The sequence below is a fragment of the Oncorhynchus kisutch genome, linkage group LG21 (genome assembly GCF_002021735.2).
Source record: "Oncorhynchus kisutch isolate 150728-3 linkage group LG21, Okis_V2, whole genome shotgun sequence".
NCBI lineage: Eukaryota > Metazoa > Chordata > Actinopteri > Salmoniformes > Salmonidae > Oncorhynchus > Oncorhynchus kisutch.
This window is the reverse complement of record NC_034194.2, coordinates 35,144,492-35,165,184: the sequence shown is the minus strand read 5'-3', so window position 1 is coordinate 35,165,184 and position 20,693 is coordinate 35,144,492. Positions and strand designations below refer to the sequence as shown.

General features: G+C 46.2%; 2 protein-coding genes across 7 annotated transcripts in view; one reads left to right on the top strand and one right to left on the bottom strand.

Moving 5' to 3' along the window:
• LOC109866359 (exostosin-like 3) overlaps positions 1–16,432 on the top strand; it is a 35,672-nt gene extending 19,240 nt beyond the window's left edge. Inside the window, exons 2-6 of the mRNA XM_020455002.2 lie at positions 915–3,509; positions 4,484–4,611; positions 9,996–10,140; positions 10,294–10,422; positions 12,290–16,432. Coding sequence (XP_020310591.1) covers positions 1,368–3,509; positions 4,484–4,611; positions 9,996–10,140; positions 10,294–10,422; positions 12,290–12,499 — 2,754 coding nt within the window. The 5' untranslated portion in view covers positions 915–1,367 and the 3' untranslated portion in view covers positions 12,500–16,432. The remainder of the gene's footprint in view (positions 1–914; positions 3,510–4,483; positions 4,612–9,995; positions 10,141–10,293; positions 10,423–12,289) is intronic.
• Positions 16,433–17,594: 1,162 nt separating this feature from the next.
• LOC109866439 (synaptotagmin-14) overlaps positions 17,595–20,693 on the bottom strand; it is a 22,785-nt gene continuing 19,686 nt past the window's right edge. For all 6 annotated transcript variants that reach the window (XM_031800570.1, XM_031800574.1, XM_031800569.1 and 3 more), the window contains 2 exons: positions 20,380–20,495; positions 17,595–20,217 (listed from right to left, as the gene is read on the bottom strand). In XM_031800570.1, the coding sequence (XP_031656430.1) occupies positions 20,017–20,217; positions 20,380–20,495 (317 nt within the window). In that variant the 3' untranslated portion in view covers positions 17,595–20,016. The remainder of the gene's footprint in view (positions 20,218–20,379; positions 20,496–20,693) is intronic.

Below are 20,693 nucleotides of genomic sequence, written 5' to 3'. Positions count from 1 at the left end.
ATTTTATTTTAGGTGTCCTTCCGTTCACCACTGCCCTTTACGCTGAATCAGTCTCTTATCTGCACTGGGATTTATCTGCTGATAGCAAACCTAAACCTTTTTTGTTGCTGTTTACCCCAACACAGAGAAGCCTAGTCGGTATTGTGATTCTGCAGCCTCTTTTGTTTTTGAGCTGTTCAGGAGGAAGACCTGTCTGGTAAGTGATGTAGCCTGTGATGTGAAAGCTGGTGAGGAGGAGAAAGCCCTCGTTCCAAATAAGGATGTAGAGTCGAGGAAGGAGATGCTGTTGGTAGAATCTTACCGTGTCAGCAGTTTTGATACAGTACGCCCAGTGCTGCTTTTCAGATAATTTACTGATCTCAGGCCTGTAGAGAGAAATGAAAAACTAGGCTGTGTGTTGTAATGCAGTAAATTATGCACTATATAGGACTTTTAAATTAACTTTAAACATCTGTCACTCACACAAAAGCACACATTTGAATTCTTGACAATGTTATTTATCCTAGTGACATCCTCAGTGAGTGTATTGTTCTGGTTTGATGCCTATTTGGACTATGATGTGAAGGCTAAACTTTCCGTGAGTTTATTAATCTGATATACTAAGAATGCCAGCTAAAGGCCTTCCCATGCTGTAAATCAGATTGTCTTTTCCGATTATTACGTCACACTGTGCGATGTTACCAAATTACAATCTCTGGCCAGATGGTACATTTTGCTTCCGTTCTGTCATCACATTCTGCGATTGGTTTGCGAGGCTATGTCAACCAATGTAGGCTACGTCAACTGCAGAGGTGTATTTAATCTGCGTATGTGCCAGCGCCAGCAGCTGAGACTGCAATATCCTACAGTATGTGCAGGCCTTTAGGGACCTTATACATTCTCATTTTGACTGTGTTTTTCTGTATCTGTTTTAGGTTTTGACATTTGGAGGCCTTTCGCTCTTCGGCAGACCCACTCGGACCCAGATAATGGGCACAACCTGGGCAGGAGCGGCCGACCGATGATGACACTCTGCTGCACTGTGACCAGCCATGCTCTCGTCCAAGGCGTTTCCCAGAAGGGGCTCCCCTCTCCGACACTGTGCTTACATAGGTCAGGAATACAACTACATCATACAAAAGGAATGATGGCATGGACTTATCTGAACTATGGCACACCTGCAGGATAAAGGTGAGGTCCCCCGACATCTGATACCAAAAGCAAAACCAAGATCAAGTAGATCTACATTTTATAAGGAAAAAAGTCGATGAACAACTGATGGTTTAGCATCCACACTTTCACCATGTTGACGAGGTTGCACCATGGCTGCTGATTCCTGTAGACTAGTAGACTCTCTGGTGCGGCACTGAGCCCAGTGACCCTAACCCATGATGCAGCGTAACGGTGGTGGGGTGGGGGCTGGTGGCCAGCCGTGGGTGCTGCGGCGCGTGCGCCTCACCTGGCTCAGCTTCATGCTCTTCTTCATCCTGGTCTTCTTCCCGCTCATTGCCCATTACTACCTCACCACCATCGACGAGGCAGGCGGCCCCGACAAGCGCATCTTCGGCCCTCGGCCCGGCGGTGAGCTGTGCGAAGCCAAGCACGTGCAGGACCTGTGCCGCATCCGTGAGTCGGTCAGCGAGGAGCTGCTTCAGCTGGAGGCCAAGCGGCAGGAGCTGAACGGGGAGATCGTCCGACTCAACCTACGTATCGAAGCGTGCAAGCGTAGCATCGACAGTGCCAAGCAGGACCTGCTGCAGTTGAAGAACGTCATCAGCCAGACGGAGCACTCGTACAAGGAGCTGATGGCCCAGAACCAGCCCAAGCTCTCGCTTCCCGTGAGGTTATTACCTGACAAGGACGACCCAGGACTACCCCCGCCCAAGTCTGCCCGTGCCTGCCGCCTGCGCTCCTGCTTCGACTACGCCCGCTGCCCGATGACCTCGGGCTTCCCTGTGTACGTCTACGACACGTCCTCCTACCCCTGGGGTGAGTCCCTGGACCCGCTGGTCAGGCAGGCCTTCGCCACCTCGGTGAAGAGCAGCATCTACGTGACGGACAACCCCAGCATCGCCTGTCTGTATGTGGTGCTGGTGGGGGAGCTGCAGGAGTCTCCTTCCTCCCCCCTCCCGGCCCCCTCAGCGCTGGAGAAGCAGCTGAAGGCTTTGCCGTACTGGAGGTCTGACGGACACAACCATCTCCTGGTCCACCTTTCCAGGAAGTCCATGACACAGAACTTCCTGTACAATGTGAGCACGGGCCGGGCGGCAGTGGCCCAGTCCACCTTTCTTGAGCAGCAGTACCGCGAGGGCTTTGACCTGGTGGTGTCCCCACTGGTCCACGCCCTCTCTGAGCCCAACTTCCTGGAGGTGCCGCCCCAGGTACCCGTCAAGAGGAAGTACCTGTTTACCTTCCAGGGCGAGAGGGTGGAGTCTCTGAGGAGCAGCCTGCAGGAGGGGCCGCCTCAATCCTTTGAGGAGGAGATGGAGGGAGACCCGCCAGCCGACTACGACGATCGCATCATCGGAACGCTTAAGGCAGTGCAGGACAGCCGCCTGGATCGGGTGCTGGTGGAGTTCACCTGTAAGAGCCCGCAGCCCAGCCTCCCCACAGAGTGGGCCCTGTGTGGGGAGAGGGAGGAGCGGCTAGAGATCCTTAAGGCCTCCACCTTTGCCTTGGTCATCTCCCCCGGGGACAGTCAACTGATGGCCTCAGCGGGAAACAGCATGAGGCTGTTTGAGGCCCTGGAGGTGGGGGCCATCCCTGTGGTACTGGGGGACCATGCCAGGCTGCCCTACCATCAGCTGGTCCACTGGAGCGAGGCGGCCATTATGGTGCCCAAGCCCCGCATCACCGAGCTGCACTTCCTGCTACGCAGCCTATCAGACAATGACCTGCTGGCCATGCGGCGGCAGGGCCGCTTCCTGTGGGAAACCTACTTCTCTACCTCAGAGAACGTCCTGGGCACAATTCTGGCTAGCGTCCGGACCCGCATCCAGGTGCCCCCCGCGCCCATCCACGAGGAACCAGCCCAGGAGATCCCCCACAAGGCGGGCAAGATGGCGGGCACGGACGCTAACATGGGTGACAATGGCGACCTGGACCTGGGTCCCGTGGAGACGGAGCCACCCTACGCCTCACCACGCTTCCTTCGAAACTTCACCTACACAGCATCCGACACCTACCAGACCTGGAACCGTGCCCCGGGGCCATTCCACCTCTTCCCTCACACGCCACTGGACCCGGTGCTGCCCTCGGAGGCCAAGTTCCTGGGTTCGGGCACGGGCTTCCGCCCCATTGGCAGTGGCACAGGTGGCTCGGGGAAGGAGTTTCAGGCAGCGCTGGGTGGGAACGTGCCCCGGGAGCAGTTCACCGTGGTCATGCTGACCTATGAGAGGGAGGAGGTTCTGATGAACTCCCTGGAGAGGCTCAACGGGCTGCCTTACCTCAACAAGGTGGTGGTGGTGTGGAACTCCCCCAAGCCTCCTTCAGACGACCTGCTGTGGCCAGACATCGGCCTGCCCATCGTGGTGAGTACCTTCCACCGTCGCTGAATACCAAACATACCCCTGCTGCTTAGTGCTCTCACTGCTCAGAATGAACAATATTATTGAATGGGAGAGAATACTCTGAAATGCAAAAAGTGTAACCTCAACCTGTGATGTGGTGCAGCAGTCTGAGGCTGTGTGTCTGAGAGAGTGCGCTCTAGTACATCAGGCTAGCTCCTGAAGCTGATTTGATCTGCTCTCCCTGCTTCGCTTTGAAGCTTTTCCCTACAGGTCTGCAGGCCAGCCAGTCAAAATACACCCACTGATATAAAAGGGAATAGAACATGTTTAGTCCACAGAAAAGGTCTGGCTTTTATAGTAGATGAGAAGTTAAACAGAATATTCAAGAACCCCAAATGACACAGCCTGTGGGCGAGATTCCCTCTCTGCAGGGGGTTGTGATGGGAGGATAGTTGAATGATCTTGAATTAATAGCCTAATTGGTTGACACATTTTAAAAGCCTCTTAAATATTTATTACTATTGGACATACCTTCATGTTTTTAAAGAGTGGTTAGTCTAAGAATGTTGTTGAGAAAGGGGGGCTGAGTGGTTTGGCCCATGGTTTACTACCCTGTGCTCTAGGCCTACTTTAATGAAATTCTACATTAGGACTCAAAGGATGCACAACACACTGTTTTTGCTCTGTACTGGAAGTCCTCTATTTTGAAAATGTGACTGCTGGCATGCACACATTATTGGGATTGTATTACAAATGAACTAATAAACAAAATACTAAAATATGTTTTTTCAGTGAAGATTCCTGTGGACTTCCAGTCTTTGCGCTAACACAAGTTAGCGATGGCTCCAGAAAATACCTTCAACTTCCTTCAAACTGCACACAGAGACATAAAAATGGTATCCATGACTTCATCCAGGAGTTAATTTGCCTCTGGGGAAGTAGACAAAAGGGCCAAGATATTGCACTATCCCTTTAACATGTCTCCTGTCCTGCAGGTGGTGCGCACGGAGAAGAACAGCCTCAACAACCGGTTCCTGCCCTGGGACGTCGTGGAGACGGAAGCCATCTTGTCCATCGACGACGACGCCCACCTCCGCCACGACGAGATCATGTTTGGGTTCAGGTCAGTGAGGGGGGGGGGGGGGTCTGTGTTGGGACCAGTCATTAGAGCCAAAGTTCTTTGGAAAAAGAAAGTGCCATATGTTTTGTGTTTAATAGATTTATAAAGAGACATTTTTCTTTGGAACCCAGCAGACAGATGATCTGTCTACATATAATGACAAATGTGTGAATTGACACTTATTCCAAAATATTTTTTTAAACTCTAACATTCAGAGAGCTACTATCAATACCATGCATGTCAGTCTCTCTTGGCTAGATGTAGAGGAGAGACTGACTGCATCACTTCTTGTTTTTATAAGAAACATTGTTAAATTCAAAATGTTTGCACAATCAACTTACATACAGCACTGACACACACACTTACCCCACCGGCCATGCCACCAGGGGTCTTGTCACAGTCCCAAAATCCAGAACAATAAAAAATAAACCTTCAGTATTATATAGAGCCATGATTGCGTGGAACTCCTTTCCATCAAAGATATTGTGTGTATGTACTGATATGTAGGTTGTGTGGGACGTTTTACATTGAGCTGTTCTTGTCTATTAATGTCCTGTATTATTTCATGCTTTGTGTTGGACCACAGGAAGAGTAGCTGCTGCAACAGCTCGTGCGGATCCTAATAAAATACCAAATACCAACCCACACTGACATTGAAAAGCATTTGAAGCCAGAATATACCACACAAAACAAACACATCTCACTGACCCTGACAGATCAACAAGAGAAAAATGGACCATGTTGAATTTTCAAGCACCACCCGAGCTAGACTTGCCTCATCTTGAATATATACAGTGCATTCGGAAAGTTTTCAGACCATTTACTCAGTACTTTGTTGAAGCACCTTTACAGTGATTACAGCCTCGAGTCTTGGGTATGGCGCTACAAGCTTGGCACACCTGTACTGGGGGAGTTTCTCTCATTCTTTTCTGTAGATCCTCTCAAGCTCTGTCACGTTGGATGGGGAGTGTCGCTGCACAGCTATTTTCAGGTCTCTCCAGAAATGTTCGGTCGGGTTCAATGGGTTCAAGTCCTGGCTCTGGCTGGGCCACTCAAGGACATTCAGAGACTTGTCCTGAAGCCACTCCTGCGTTGTCTTGGCTGTGTGCTTAGGGTCGTTGTCCTGTTGGAAGGTGAACCTTCGCCCCAGTCTGAGGTCCTGAGTGCTCTGGAGCAAGTTTTTAATCAAGGATCTCTCTCTACTTCTTCTCGCTGCATTCATCTTTCCCTCGATCCTGACAAGTCTCCCAGTTCTTGCCGCTGAAAAATATCCCCACAGCATGATCCTGCCACCAACGTGCTTCACCGTAGGGATGGTGCCAGGTTTCCTCCAGACGTTTCCTTGATCAGACCAGCGAATCTTGTTTCTCATGATCTGAGAGTCCTTTAGATACCTTTTGTCAAACTCCAAGCGGGCTGTCATGTGCCTTTTACTGAGGAGTGGCTTCCGCGTGTCCACTCTAACGTAAAGGCCTGATTGGTGGAGTGCTGCAGAGATGGTTGTCCTTCTGGAAGATTCTCCCATCTCCACAGTGGAACTCTGGAGCTCTGTCAGAGTGACCATCCGGTTCTTGGTCACCTCCCTGACCAATGTCCTTCTCCCCTGATTGCTCAGTTTGGCCGAGCGGCCAGTTCTAGGAAGAGTCTTGGTGGTTCCAAACTTCCAATTAAGAACAACGGAGGCCACTGTGTTCTTGGGGACCTTCAATGCTGCAGACATATTTTGGTACCCTTCCCTAGATCTGTGCCTCGACACAATCCTGTCTCGGAGCTCTATAGACAATTCCTTCGACCTCATGACTTGCTTTTTGCTCTGACATGCATTGTCAACTACGGGACCTTATATTGACGTGTGTGCCTTTCCAAATCATGTCCAATCAATTGAATTTACCACAGGTGGACTCCAATCAGGTTGTAGAAACATCTCAAGGATGATCAATGGAAACAGGATGTACCTGAGCGGAGTATTTAATCATTTTTAGAATACGTCTGTAATTAAACAAAAAAATGCTTTCCGAATGCACTGTAATACCATATATAAAGCTACGTTCTTGGATAAAAATAAACAACAAAATGGCCGTGCTAGGGAAATGTAACCCCTCCCAAATCCATAGACGGCGCTCTACATGCAATGACTGAACATATTTTTACAAAAACCATATTTTGAAGCTATGCATTGTTTACATTCTTGCTGTTCTTAAACAATGGAGAAATAAAACCTCAGTCTATATTTTGGGTTATGATAAAGACATGGTTATATTCTTACCCCACCGGCCAAGTTATATTCTTCAAGGATCAATGGGTAAATATCAAGGATTTAATTTACTATTGAACAGCTTTAAATCCCAGGCTGTAGCTTTAAGTACCGTTTAAAGCCTAAGTGGGGCCTTGTGATTATGTGAACAGCACTCTGTGCATCATCTAAAGGTTAGCCACTGCAGCATGTCCAGGCAGGCAAAATGCTGCACTGTATGAATGGTGTCATTTGTCATTAATTATCCTGAACTCTCCTGGAATGTTTCTCCTCTCCTGGGAACTGACCTGGAATGGTTCCCCTTACCTAGAACTCTCCTGGAATGTTTATCCTCACCTAGAACTCTCCTGGAATGTTTCCCCTCACCTTGAACTCTCCTGGAATGTTTATCCTCACCTTGAACTCTCCTGGAATGTTTCCCCTCACCTAGAACTCTCCTGGAATGTTTCCCCTCACATTGAACTCTCCTGGAATGTTTCTCCTCACCTAGAACTCTCCTGGAATGTTTCCCCTCACCTTGAACTCTCCTGGAATGTTTATCCTCACCTTGAACTCTCCTGGAATGTTTCTCCTCACCTTGAACTCTCCTGGAATGTTTCCCCTCACCTAGAACTCTCCTGGAATGTTTATCCTCACCTTGAACTCTCCTGGAATGTTTCTCCTCACCTTGAACTCTCCTGGAATGTTTCTCCTCACCTTGAACTCTCCTGGAATGTTTAGCCTCACCTTGAACTCTCCTGGAATGTTTCTCCTCACCTTGAACTCTCCTGGAATGTTTCTCCTCACCTTGAACTCTCCTGGAATGTTTCTCCTCACCTTGAACTCTCCTGGAATGTTTAGCCTCACCTTGAACTCTCCTGGAATGTTTCTCCTCACCTTGAACTCTCCTGGAATGTTTTGCCTCACCTTGAACTCTCCTGGAATGTTTCTCCTCACCTTGAACTCTCCTGGAATGTTTTGCCTCACCTTGAACTCTCCTGGAATGTTTCTCCTCACCTTGAACTCTCCTGGAATGTTTCTCCCCACCTTGAACTCTCCTGGAATGTTTCCCCTCACAGTGAACTCTCCTGGAATGTTTCTCCTCACCTAGAACTCTCCTGGAATGTTTCCCCTCACCTAGAACTCTCCTGGACTGTTTCCACTCACCTTGAACTCTCCTGTAATGTTTCTCCTCACCTAGAACTCTCCTGGACTGTTACCCCATCATCTAGAACTCTCCTGGAATGTTTCCCCTCACCTAGAACTCTCCTGGAATGTTTCTCCTCACCTAGAACTCTCCTGGACTGTTACCCCATCATCTAGAACTCTCCTGGAATGTTTCTCCTCACTTAGAACAACCGCTCCACTGGGAATTTATAAAGCATGCATGTAATGAGAATGTGCTAGATCGCCAAGGAAAAGGTCTGATGTTTGATAGGAGTATATACTTGACGTGTGTGCACTCTGGTGAACAGAGGAGAATTCCTCTGTTCACCAGAAGTAGACATGTAGGTAACTCCAGAAGAGGTGTGTGTGCATGCAGAGAGGACACCCCCCCCAGAGATGAGGGTGGGTGCAGTGTGTGGGAGAGAAGCGAATGCACAACGTATGCCTCTATACAGCTCTTCTCCTTGTAGATTGCTGTCTTTGCTGATGAGCTGTAAAGACCTTGTTGTCAGCTAAATCATTTTCATTATAGGCCTTCATGTACAGTACAATATGTATATATTGTGGTCACATTGTGATGAAATTCTCCGCTCATTCCCCCCTGTATAATGCTGACTTTTCCTCTACATAATTGAATAAAACTGTATAAGTCTGGTTTGTATCAGAGTATGGTTAGTAACTGTATAACAGTCTGGTTTGTATCAGAGTATGGTTAGTAACTGTATAACAGTCTGGTTTGTATCAGAGTATGGTCAGTAATTGTATAACAGTCTGGTTTGTATCAGAGTATGGTCAGTAATTGTATAACAGTCTGGTTTGTATCAGAGTATGGTCAGTAATTGTATAACAGTCTGGTTTGTATCAGAGTATGGTCAGTAACTGTATAACAGTCTGGTTTGTATCAGAGTATGGTTAGTAACTGTATAACAGTCTGGTTTGTATCAGAGTATGGTTAGTAACTGTATAACAGTCTGGTTTGTATCAGAGTATGGTTAGTAATTGTGTTTCTCTACGTGTTGTTGGGTTTATCAGACTATGGTCAGTAATCGTGTTTCTCTATGTGTTGTTGGGTTTATCAGACTATGGTCAGTAATCGTGTTTCTCTATGTGTCGTTGGGTTTATCAGAGTATGGTTAGTAACTGTATAACAGTCTGGTTTGTATCAGACTATGGTCAGTAATCGTGTTTCTCTATGTGTTGTTGGGTTTATCAGACTATGGTCAGTAATCGTGTTTCTCTATGTGTTGTTGGGTTTATCAGACTATGGTCAGTAATCGTGTTTCTCTGTGTCGTTGTGTTTATCAGACTATGGTCAGTAATCGTGTTTCTATATGTGTCGTTGGGTTTATCAGAGTATGGTTAGTAACTGTATAACAGTCTGGTTTGTATCAGACTATGGTCAGTAATCGTGTTTCTCTATGTGTCGTTGGGTTTATCAAACTATGGTCAGTAATCGTGTTTCTCTATGTGTCGTTGGGTTTATCAGAGTATGGTTAGTAACTGTATAACAGTCTGGTTTGTATCAGACTATGGTCAGTAATCGTGTTTCTCTACGTGTTGTTGGGTTTATCAGACTATGGTCAGTAATCGTGTTTCTCTATGTGTTGTTGGGTTTATCAGACTATGGTCAGTAATCGTGTTTCTCTGTGTCGTTGTGTTTATCAGACTATGGTCAGTAATCGTGTTTCTATATGTGTCGTTGGGTTTATCAGAGTATGGTTAGTAACTGTATAACAGTCTGGTTTGTATCAGACTATGGTCAGTAATCGTGTTTCTCTACGTGTTGTTGGGTTTATCAGACTATGGTCAGTAATCGTGTTTCTCTATGTGTTGTTGGGTTTATCAGACTATGGTCAGTAATCGTGTTTCTCTATGTGTCTTTGGGTTTATCAGACTATGGTCAGTAATCGTGTTTCTCTATGTGTTGTTGGGTTTATCAGACTATGGTCAGTAATCGTGTTTCTCTATGTGTTGTTGGGTTTATCAGAGTGTGGAGGGAGGCCAGGGACCGCATCGTGGGCTTCCCTGGGAGGTTCCATGCCTGGGACGTCAACCACCAGTCATGGCTCTATAACTCTAACTACTCCTGTGAACTGTCCATGGTACTGACGGGCGCCGCCTTCTTTCACAAGGTACAGTCCCTCCCCCTCTCCCATCATTCAACCCTGTGACCCCTGACCTCTATGCGACATAACTCTGCTGCCAACTCGCCTGTCTTACTCATCCCAATGTTTCAAATATTATGTGCCCTAATGAACATGAATGTGGTTGATCCTCTGCTGCAGTACTATGCGTACCTGTACTCGTACGTTATGCCCCAGGCCATCCGCGACATGGTGGATGAGTACATCAACTGTGAGGACATCGCCATGAACTTCCTGGTGTCGCATATCACCCGCAAGCCCCCTATCAAGGTCAGTGGGCCACGCATGCGCACACACCCACACCCACATCGAACGTACACATTTTGAACACACACAGGTACTCTCAAAAACACACACACACCCCGGGCCCTGCTGATTTATTTTTCTGCTCACTTAGACCGACCATTACTCAACCTGACATGTTCGTTATACTGTTGTGAATTATAAATCAGAACACAGCGAGATTGAATTGTTGCCCTAAGCTTGTGTTTCCCTCTAAATCTATTTGCAAGACATTTCTGACTAGTATTTACAGATTTATGGCTTGTGGACTAATTATACCAACCAAGCCAAGTGGAAGTTGTGAGACCCTCAGTTTTAGCCCCTTTGATATACAGAGCCTTGATTCTGAGGTGTTTCTTCGAATTAGTTTGGGAATTTAAGGACATGCTTTGATGGAGTGTGTAACTTGACAGGAATTCTCTGGTAGGAATTAGGCTGGTGAATAGTGTAGGTAGTGGAAGTAAACTCCTGTAACTAAGTGACTTGAATTTTTCTGGAAAATCAGCCTTAAGAGATGCAGTAAGCCTCCATCTTGTTTGTCGTGGACAATTACATTTGTCATTTTGAAGACACTCTTATCCAGAGGGCCTTTCAATTAGATCTGAAGTGCCTCTCTTCAGGGCACAGTGGCAGACTTTTCACCTAGTCGACTCAGGGATTCTAATCAACGACCTTTCAGTTACTGGCCCAATAGCTTTCTGTGCTAGTATTCATTGACACACACTGAGTGTACAAAACATTAACAACACCTGCTCTTTCCATGACATAGACTGACCAGGTGAATCCAGGTGAAAGCTGTGATCCCTTTTTGATGTCACCGGTTAAATCCACTTCAATCAGTGAAGATGAAGGGGAGGAGGCAGGTTAAAGAAGGATGTTTAAGCCTTGAGACAGTTGAAACATGGATTGTGTATGTGTGCCGTTCAGAGGGTGAATTGGCTAGACAAAATATTGAAGTTCCTGTTGAACTGGGTATGGTACTAGGTGCCAGGCACACTTTTTTTTTTATCAAGAACTGTAACGCTGCTGGGTTTTTCACCCTCAACAGTTTCCCGTATGTATCAAGAATGGTCCACCACCCAAAGGACATCCAGCCAACTTGACACAACTGTGGGAAGCATTGGATTCAACATGGGCCAGCATCCCTGTGGAACACTTTTGAGACCTTGTAGAGTCCATGCCCCAATGAATTGAGGCTGTTCTGAGGGCAAGGGGAGGTGCAAAGCAATGCTTGGTATACTCCGTGTACGACCATATGTTACGACTGCATGTTCACGGTATCAACAAAGCAATAGAAGTGGTTGTTACATTGTAATTAGATATGTATACACACTCACACCCTGTCTCACACACTCCCACCCTGTCTCACACACTCCCACCCTGTCTCACACACTCCCACCCTGTCTCACACACTCACACCCTGTCTCACACACTCACACCCTGTCTCACACACTCCCACCCTGTCTCACACACTCACACCCTGTCTCACACACTCACACCCTGTCTCACACACTCACACCCTGTCTCACACACTCCCACCCTGTCTCACACACTCCCACCCTGTCTCACACACTCCCACCCTGTCTCACACACTCCCACCCTGTCTCACACACTCCCACCCTGTCTCACACACTCACACCCTGTCTCACACACTCACACCCTGTCTCACACACTCACACCCTGTCTCACACACTCACACCCTGTCTCACACACTCACACCCTGTCTCACACACTCACACCCTGTCTCACACACTCACACCCTGTCTCACACACTCACACCCTGTCTCACACACTCCCACCCTGTCTCACACACTCACACCCTGTCTCACACACTCCCTCTCTCTCCCCATCTCAGGTGACATCTCGTTGGACCTTCCGCTGCCCCGGCTGCCCGCAGGCCCTGTCGCATGACGACTCTCACTTCCACGAGCGCCACAAGTGCATCAACTTCTTTGTCAAGGTGTATGGCTACATGCCCTTACTCTACACGCAGTTCCGCGTGGACTCTGTGCTCTTCAAGACACGCCTGCCCCACGACAAGACTAAGTGCTTCAAGTTCATCTAGCCCAGGGCTAGGCCCAGCTAAGAACGTTGGGCAGAACGGAGCTAGAGACTGAGGAACTCAGGCAGGACGGAAGAGAGAGCAGACAGGACTGGTTCTGAGAAAGAGGGAGGTTTTGGGATGAGGGCTTAAACCCAGGAATGGATCTAGGATGAATGAGACAGACCACACCTTCACTGGAAGCTGAGAAGAACCTCTGCCAATCAAGAAGCCTTTTCATTTTTTTTTACGTAATTGTATTCTTCATCATGTCGTTCATGTGTGTTACATCATCAACTACTACAGATTTAATTTAGCTTGTTATGGGCCTGCAGAGAGAAAGAGGAGAGGACGCTGGCCACACTGCCTATCCAAGGACAGTGACTTAACTTGACTCTGCAAGACAAACTCAAACTGGTATTGTAAACAGACTGGTTTTAAACTGACACAGGGAGAGAATGAGACAGTGGACTGCCACGTGGGCCAGCCCTGAGCTCCTGAATTGCTAGCTAGACATTTCACCCTTTGAGAGAGAAACAGAGGCATACCATTTGTCATTGCACACATATTTTTTTTTTTTTGTCGTTTATTTTATATTTGTAAACTAATTTGACATGTATTTACTCTACTCTTGTATATGAAACCGTGAGAGAAGCACTGAAGGTCGCAGAAGTATTCTATTCAATGATCTTACTTTTTTTACATAGTGTTTAGTAGTGTAAATCTCCATGTGGGATGGTCAGTCGTCACCAGAACCTCTTGTTATTAGCTGACCCATAGAATCACTAGAACGGGTAAAGGCCCTCAGACCATGTCAATTTCACAGTAGATTATATTTCTATGGGCAGACCTAAACTAAGCTAGAAAGTGGTCTTTGTCATTCTGTCTTTAAATGACCTCAGATGGAGACTACAGGACCATTATACCACAAGTTCTACAAGTTTACCAGAAAAATCTGTAAAATATTCATAGGAAACTGTATTAATTGGAATCCCATTACCTAACACATTCATTAAGCCTACAGCAGACTACATTGGTGTAAAGTCAGACCTTGGCTTTTTTTCTGACTTTTTGGATGTTAGTGATATTGGTCTACCAATGGTAAGTAATGGAGTGTTCAGTAATGGAGTAGGGTGACGTTGCCCCTAGATGCAGATCTTGGGTCAGTTTCTAACTTCTCCCACTAATGGTTAATGTTAGGATTGGGGAGGGGAACCTGATTCCAGATCTGGACCTAGGGGAAACTTCCCGCAGGAGCATCAATTGTACAAGGAATTGGAAAAATAAGCTTATTTCGACTCTGAAGATGTTTTGGTGTTTCTGTCTCTCATCATGATGGTCCAATCATGTCAAAGGTTACAGTTTCATTCAGTTTGAACCTTCAAAAGGAGCTTCTTCTCTGTACAGCGTCTCCATGTCGGTCCCTCAAGTTTAATTTCATAACGATTTCATGCTCAATTAATGTTTTTTTTTGCCAAATAGGTACGATGTTATATGCTGAAAAACAGCACAATGTTTTGTAAAGTGCACAATGCAGTCTGGTACCCCCCCCCCCCGTTAGACGGTACTCTTCCACCTTGGCCCCCCCCCCAAAAAAATAGGTCCCCCGGCTATGAAAATGGCAGCGCCCGCCCTTGTACTATGCAGCCCTTATTACTTCATGTACCTTGACCATTTCTGGCTTCATTCCATTCATTTGACTGGATGATATAAACTAACAATGCATCCTTTATTTGAGATGATTCAGGAGAGATGACAACACTGTTGATCAGAAAATAGGATCGGTCTTACTCTGGGAGGCTACTTTTATAGAACTCAACATTATCGCCCCACATATACTTTCTGTGTATTTATTTAATTGAATATATTAAATGGATCTTCTAAGGCTTGCTTCTAAAGGGGTTTGTGAATAGAAATGACTGCAATAAAATGGAATGTGATCTTGGTCATTAGCTCTCAGACAACGGAACCTGCTCCCTCGACTGACCCGGCATCAGTGGGCCCCATTACAACACTAACGAAAACCAAATCAAGTGTTATTTGTGACATGCTTTGTAAAGAACTGGTGTAGTCTGACTGTGAAATGCTTACTTACCCTTCCCAACAATGTAGAGAGAACGATAATAACACAAGGAATAAATCCACAATGAGTAAAGATAACTTTGCTTTATACACGGGGCACCAGTACGGAGTTGATGTGCAGGGGAATGAGATAGATATGTACATATAGGTAGGGGTTAAGTGACTTGGCAATAGGATAGATAATAAGCACTAGCAGCAGCGTATGTGATGAGTCAAGAGTTGATGAAAAAGGGGGTCAGTGCAGATAGTTTGGGTAGCTATTTGGTTCACTATTTAGCAATCTTAAGGTTTGGGGGTAGAAGCTGTTCAGGGTTCTATTGGTTTCAGACTTGGTGCATAGGTACAGTGATGTACTGGGCCTCATGCACTGTAGCGCCTTGCGGTTGGATGCTAAGCAGTTGCCATATCAAGCGATGATGCAGCCAGTCAAGATGGTGCAGTTGTAGAACTTTATGAGGATCTGAGGGCCCAGGCCAAATATTTTCATCCTCCTGAGGGGGAAGAGGTGTTGTCGTGCCTTCTTCACGACTGTGTTGGTTTGTTTGGACCATGTTAATTCCTTAGTGATGTGGATGCCGAGGAACGAGACGCTCTCAACCCGCTCCACTACAGCCGAGTGCTACGGGGCGATAGTGATTTAGACCGGTTACCTTGGCATTCTTGGACACAGGGTCTATGGTGGTCTGCTTGAAACATGTAGGTATTACAGACTGGGTCCTGGAGAGGTTGAAAATGTCTGAAGACACTTGCCAGCTGATCAGAGCATGCTCTTTGTACCCGTCCTGTGAACCCATCTGACCCCGCGGTGAATGTTAATCTGTTTTAAAGGTCTTACTCACATCGGCTATGGCGAGCGAAATCAAACAGTCGTCCGGAATAGCTAGTGCTCTCGTGCATTCCTCTAGGCGAGCATTTCGCTCGTCTGGTAGACTTCCGTCACTAGGCAGCTCATGACTGGGTTTCCCTTTCTAATCCTTGATCGTTTGCAAGCTCTGCCACATCCGAGTGTCAGAACCGGTGTAGTAGGATTCGATTTTAGTCCTGTATCGAGGCTTTGCCTGGTTGACGGCTCGTCAGAGGTCGTAGTGGGATTTAGTGTCCCTGCTCCTTGAAAGCGGTAGCTCGATGTGGCATTGACTGCACGTCGTAAAACTTGCCCTAAAATGCAGACCTGGGATCAACTCTAGCCTGCACCAATCTTAACCGGATCCTTTCAGGTGAAAAGCAAAAGTGATCTGAGATCAGGACTTTGAGACAACAACAGTCTGAGTATGTGCTCAGTTAAACCGGTTTTATTACTCTGGGTCAATCCATTTGCAATAAGGTGCAGTAGCTTCAGTTTGAGCTCCAGATTTAGGCTGCATAATTACCTGGCTGACAGACTTCTGACATTTCCTGAGGCAGGGAGGGTTCTGGTCGGGTGACGTCTCACACAGTGCTTTGAAAGTCCCACCTCCATCCTTCCCCTTTCAGTTTCCTTCGGGGCCAGTGGCACAGGAGGTTTTGCCGTGGCAACAAGCAAGGAAAGAGGGCCAGGAAAAAGCCGACACTCGTTCCTTTAGCCAGGTGTTTAAGTGTTCTGAAACTGTGCTCCTGTGACTGTCCCTCACCCAACCCTGGGTCTTGTTCATTATACACCAAACAGACTGAAGCAGAGGGAATATATGGATTTAGTCCAATAAGAAAGGCTTGTTTTGATTTAGTTTTAATTTACAACACTAAAGCTTTTTGCTTTTGTTCGCTAATGAATATGGCCTAAGACTAGCACCTGCAACTACTACTGCCAGCCCTGTTCTGTACCAGACTGACCAATGATGACAGGGTAAAACAAACCATTGAAGGCCAAACATGGAATTAAAGTTGGTTAAAAACATGGCTCTGACTCGTGTCGTTCTTTCGTCGTCCAGCTCCCTGTCTTCTCCTTTACCGCAGAAATAGAACAGTAGGCCTACATTCCTGACATGCAATGCTTCATTCTCTTGACCCACATGTTATTAGCCACTTCATGAGCTTGTTCAGCTTAGTCCATGATACTGCAAGATAGACTATGGGATTTAGTCAGCAAACTGGGTCTCAAACTAGACTAGAGCAATGTGTCACCAATCTCACCATGGGAGAATCTCAATTGCATACTCCTCGCCTCAAAACCCATTGGAGGAGAAAGTCACAGGGGAGCGAGCTCTGGTTTTCTCATCCAATCGGGTTTTGAGGAGGCGAGGAGAGTGGACGTGAGGAGTATGCAATTGAGATTGTCACAGTGACTCCATTCCACAGGACTTTGTGTTGTTTGGCTGTTTGCTGCAGGACACCTGGCCCAATGGGAGTGGGGTGTTGGGCAACATGCCTGAACTAAACACTGAGCCTCTGACATCACAGAGAGAGAAGGAGAGATGAGAGAATACACCCCCGCACCCCGCTGCTCCAGCCAGGAGTGAGGAGGAGGTTCTTGTTACAGTAAAACATGGGTGCTACTACCAGTGTTCACCTCTTCGAACATGTTTCACAGTCAAATGTGTGTCCAGTCCTGCTTCAGGGTCAGCAGGACACGTGTCATGATACTACTGTGTGGAATGCTGCTTGTCATACAGTAGGTCTATTCCTCACCAGGGATTCTCTACATAGAAATAGAAAAACTAGATTATATTTCCATGGAAGAACATAGTGTGGAGATGTCGTGACATTCATGCAGGGTGACACAATAGCTCTAATTTGTGACACATTAAAGGTGCTGGGTTGGCCACCAACCGGTCGATCTCCAAGGCCTTCCTAGTCGATCACCAACTATTTCTGTAAAAAAACAACGATAAAGCCTTCTATGCGTTTCACGCTGTTGGCGGTATGTGCACTTGGTTCTGCTGCCCTAGTACCGGGAAGGTAAATTGTTCCCAGAGAGCCAATCAAGTGCCCCCTATAGGCACACCGCTGGCCAACCAGATAGCTCCGACCATGGTGTCTGCACAGTGTTCTCGAGCCATAGACTTTAAATAGAAGTCTTGTTGCACAGCAAAGAGACCCAACGAATACAGTGAAGAGCTGCTGTTTTTACATGTAAGTTTATGTTCTAGTTCTTATTCAACACCTTTACAAGCCACCAGCACTGCAGCTGCAATGAATGAGTTTAGCAAAGTGTTTCCATAAGCTTGCCTTATTATTATTAGCAGCTTGTCTTCTTTTAAATCGAGGAATATTTCACTTTCTCTGGTCATAGGAGTAACAACATTCATTTGTGCATGATGCAGAAGTAATGCAGTGTGATTTGAGTTTCACCATCAGCTGGAAGACTGTCCCCTTTTCTCCACAGAGGGAAGGAGGGCGGAGGGACCGTGAGTGAGAGGCAGCCTCCCCTCCCCTCTCCTCCCTCCCTCCCCTCAGATTGACCATCAGATGCAAGCTAATTATTATGCTCACTAATTTGTGCCTCACAAGTAATACAACAAATGATCTATTACCAGTGTGATCATATACCTAAATGTTCTAAATTTAATTTCAAAATGACCTGAGAAACAACATTGGCAGGGCAATTCAAGCATAGCCAATGCAGTGATAATGTATTGGGCCTCATTGCTACAGAACTGTTTTTAATTGGTTAATGTTGCATAGGCTTAAGATTTTTCAGTCATGTTTAAAAAAAAAATCTGAGCGGTAGATCTCAGCTTGCATTTTGACTCAGAAAAGGTTGTTGACCACTGGGGTACAGTGCTGTGTTTTGATTCTGCAACAATGTTTAAAAGACAACCCAGTGACCCACAACAAAACCAATACTGTTTTTCTATTCTCAAATGATGATTCAGATGACCACAACAAAAAGACGTGTAACAAACAATGCATCGGGAGATGAAACAGCCGTAAAAAGAAACCCCTAAAATAAGACGAAAAATGAGTCTGTCAAATGGATCATGCATAATGTAACGAGAATGTAAACAGTGAATAAATAAGCATTGCTCATTAGCATACAGTGCCTATAGAAAGTCTAAACCCCCTTGAACTTTTTTCCACATTTTGTTGCATTACAAAGTGGGATTGAAAAATACTTAATTGCAAAATACTCCATAATGTCAAAATTAAAAGAAGATTCTACACATTTTTACAAATTAATACAAATGAAATAACACAAATACAGTTGTTGCATAGGTATTCACCCACTTTGTTTAAGCAAGCTTAAATTAGTTCAGAAGTAAACTGTGGCTTAACAAATCACATAAGTTATATGGACTCACTGTGTGAAATAATAGTAGTTGACATTATTTTTGAATGACTACCCCTTCCTCTGTCCCCCATACATACAGCACAATATATAGAAGTCAATAGTCAAGTATTGCACTTTTTCCCCCATTAATACTAAAAAATAAAAATACATTTTGACATTCCATCGTATTTTGTGTAGATCGTTGACCAAAGAAATGGAATAAAATCCATTTTAATACCACTTTGTGACAATAACAGTTTAAGAAATCCAAAGGGGTTGTAGACTTTATCTAGGCACTGTAGTTGTAGCAGACTGTTACAGGCCCAGCTGGCTCTAACAGTCATGGTAACACTATTCCATTGCATCATCCTCGTTGTCGATGGCTGCGAGCTTCAGATGAGAAATGTCTGATATGCTGGTGTCATTTGAGGACAGTACCGTAGAATTGTCAGCCATATTGAGTGAACCCGTGAGTTGTTCCAGTCAAATTGCCATGTCTGAGGGGCTTTGTCCCTTCTAGTCATTCTATTTATATGGTCAGTACAACCCCGGAAGAACGGTTGTTGAAGTCGTTGTTCTTCTCCACACTCTTTGCTCTTCGGTTCAGGATGAAAATGGTCCATTGTAGGAGATACTGTATGTATGGTCGTATTTTGATCATCTTCTGTAAACAATTACATGAAGATATACTATTGTGGACCAGAATCTGGGAAATTAATGACAAAATTGTTCTCAATCTGAGACTGAATGGTCCATTTCATGACCAGAGGTGTCCATTTCATGACCAGAGGTGTCCATTTCATGGCCAGAGGTGTCCATTTCACTGTTGAGGTTATTACAAAGATGAGTCTAATTTGATGACCCCATCGACCATGACTGGAGCTGGGAGTTTAGCACCAGACCAGTCTGTCAACCAGACCCGTCTGTCTCAGATTAAGTGGCCGGTTTACAGATTAAAGAGTAGTAAAGCAGCTGTCAGTGAACGGGAGACTCCAAGTGGAATCCACGTGCTCCTCAAAGTGCTGTACCCTCACACACATCCCACACCAGGTGCATAGTATAGGTGGATGGTTCCTCACAGCTCCTCGTCTGCTTCTCTGAATGAAGGTCATGGAACCCATTCTCTCTCTCGACACTGAGGTCAACATACCCCGCAATCTTCCTCTTCCTCCAATGTATTCCTCCTCCTATTTAACCATTTCATTTCACATATATTTATACAGATTATTCTTTGTTAACAAGATCAAACCTGGTGATTCTCATCAAGACCTGTTCAAGATTCCAAGAGCGTGTGCCAATGGCACACCTGCTGTCCCTCGTCCTCCTTCATCTGGCTCCAGTGGGCCTGCTGCTCCTCTCCAGTGCTGTTGAGCCCCAGGGACAGCCAGCCCACCTTCTCCCTGGCCTTCATGCTGCTCCTCCGGCTGTACACCGACACCACCAGGGAAACCTCGGAAAGCTGGAAGAGGGCCACCTGGAAGACAACAGAGATGGGGTGGGTTGTTTCTCTCTGTCTCTATATCCCTTCTCTGTCTCTTTCTTTCTGTCTATCTCTATGTCTCTCACTGTCTCTCTCTCTGTCTCTCTCTGTCTCTCTCTCTGTCTCTCACTGTCTCTGTCTCTCTCTGTCTCTCACCTGAAAGACAAAGGTCTCCTTGTAGGTGGGGTTGGGCTGACCACGGCACACCGACGTCTTGCACTTGGACATCTCCTTGCCCTTGGAGTCCAGCATAGTCAGCTTTACGTAGGTGTCTGGGGACGTAGGGAGGGAGGGAGTGAGAGAAGGGGGAGGCTGCCATCTAGTGAAGATTAATGAACATAACAGTGAAGAACGGCCTGTGGATAGAGTGTCATTTTCAATCCCTGAAATGTTTCGGTTCTCTTTCACGATATGCCAACATTATCGGAGAGGAGCAGACACAGAGTCTCTGATATAGATAGAACAGGTGT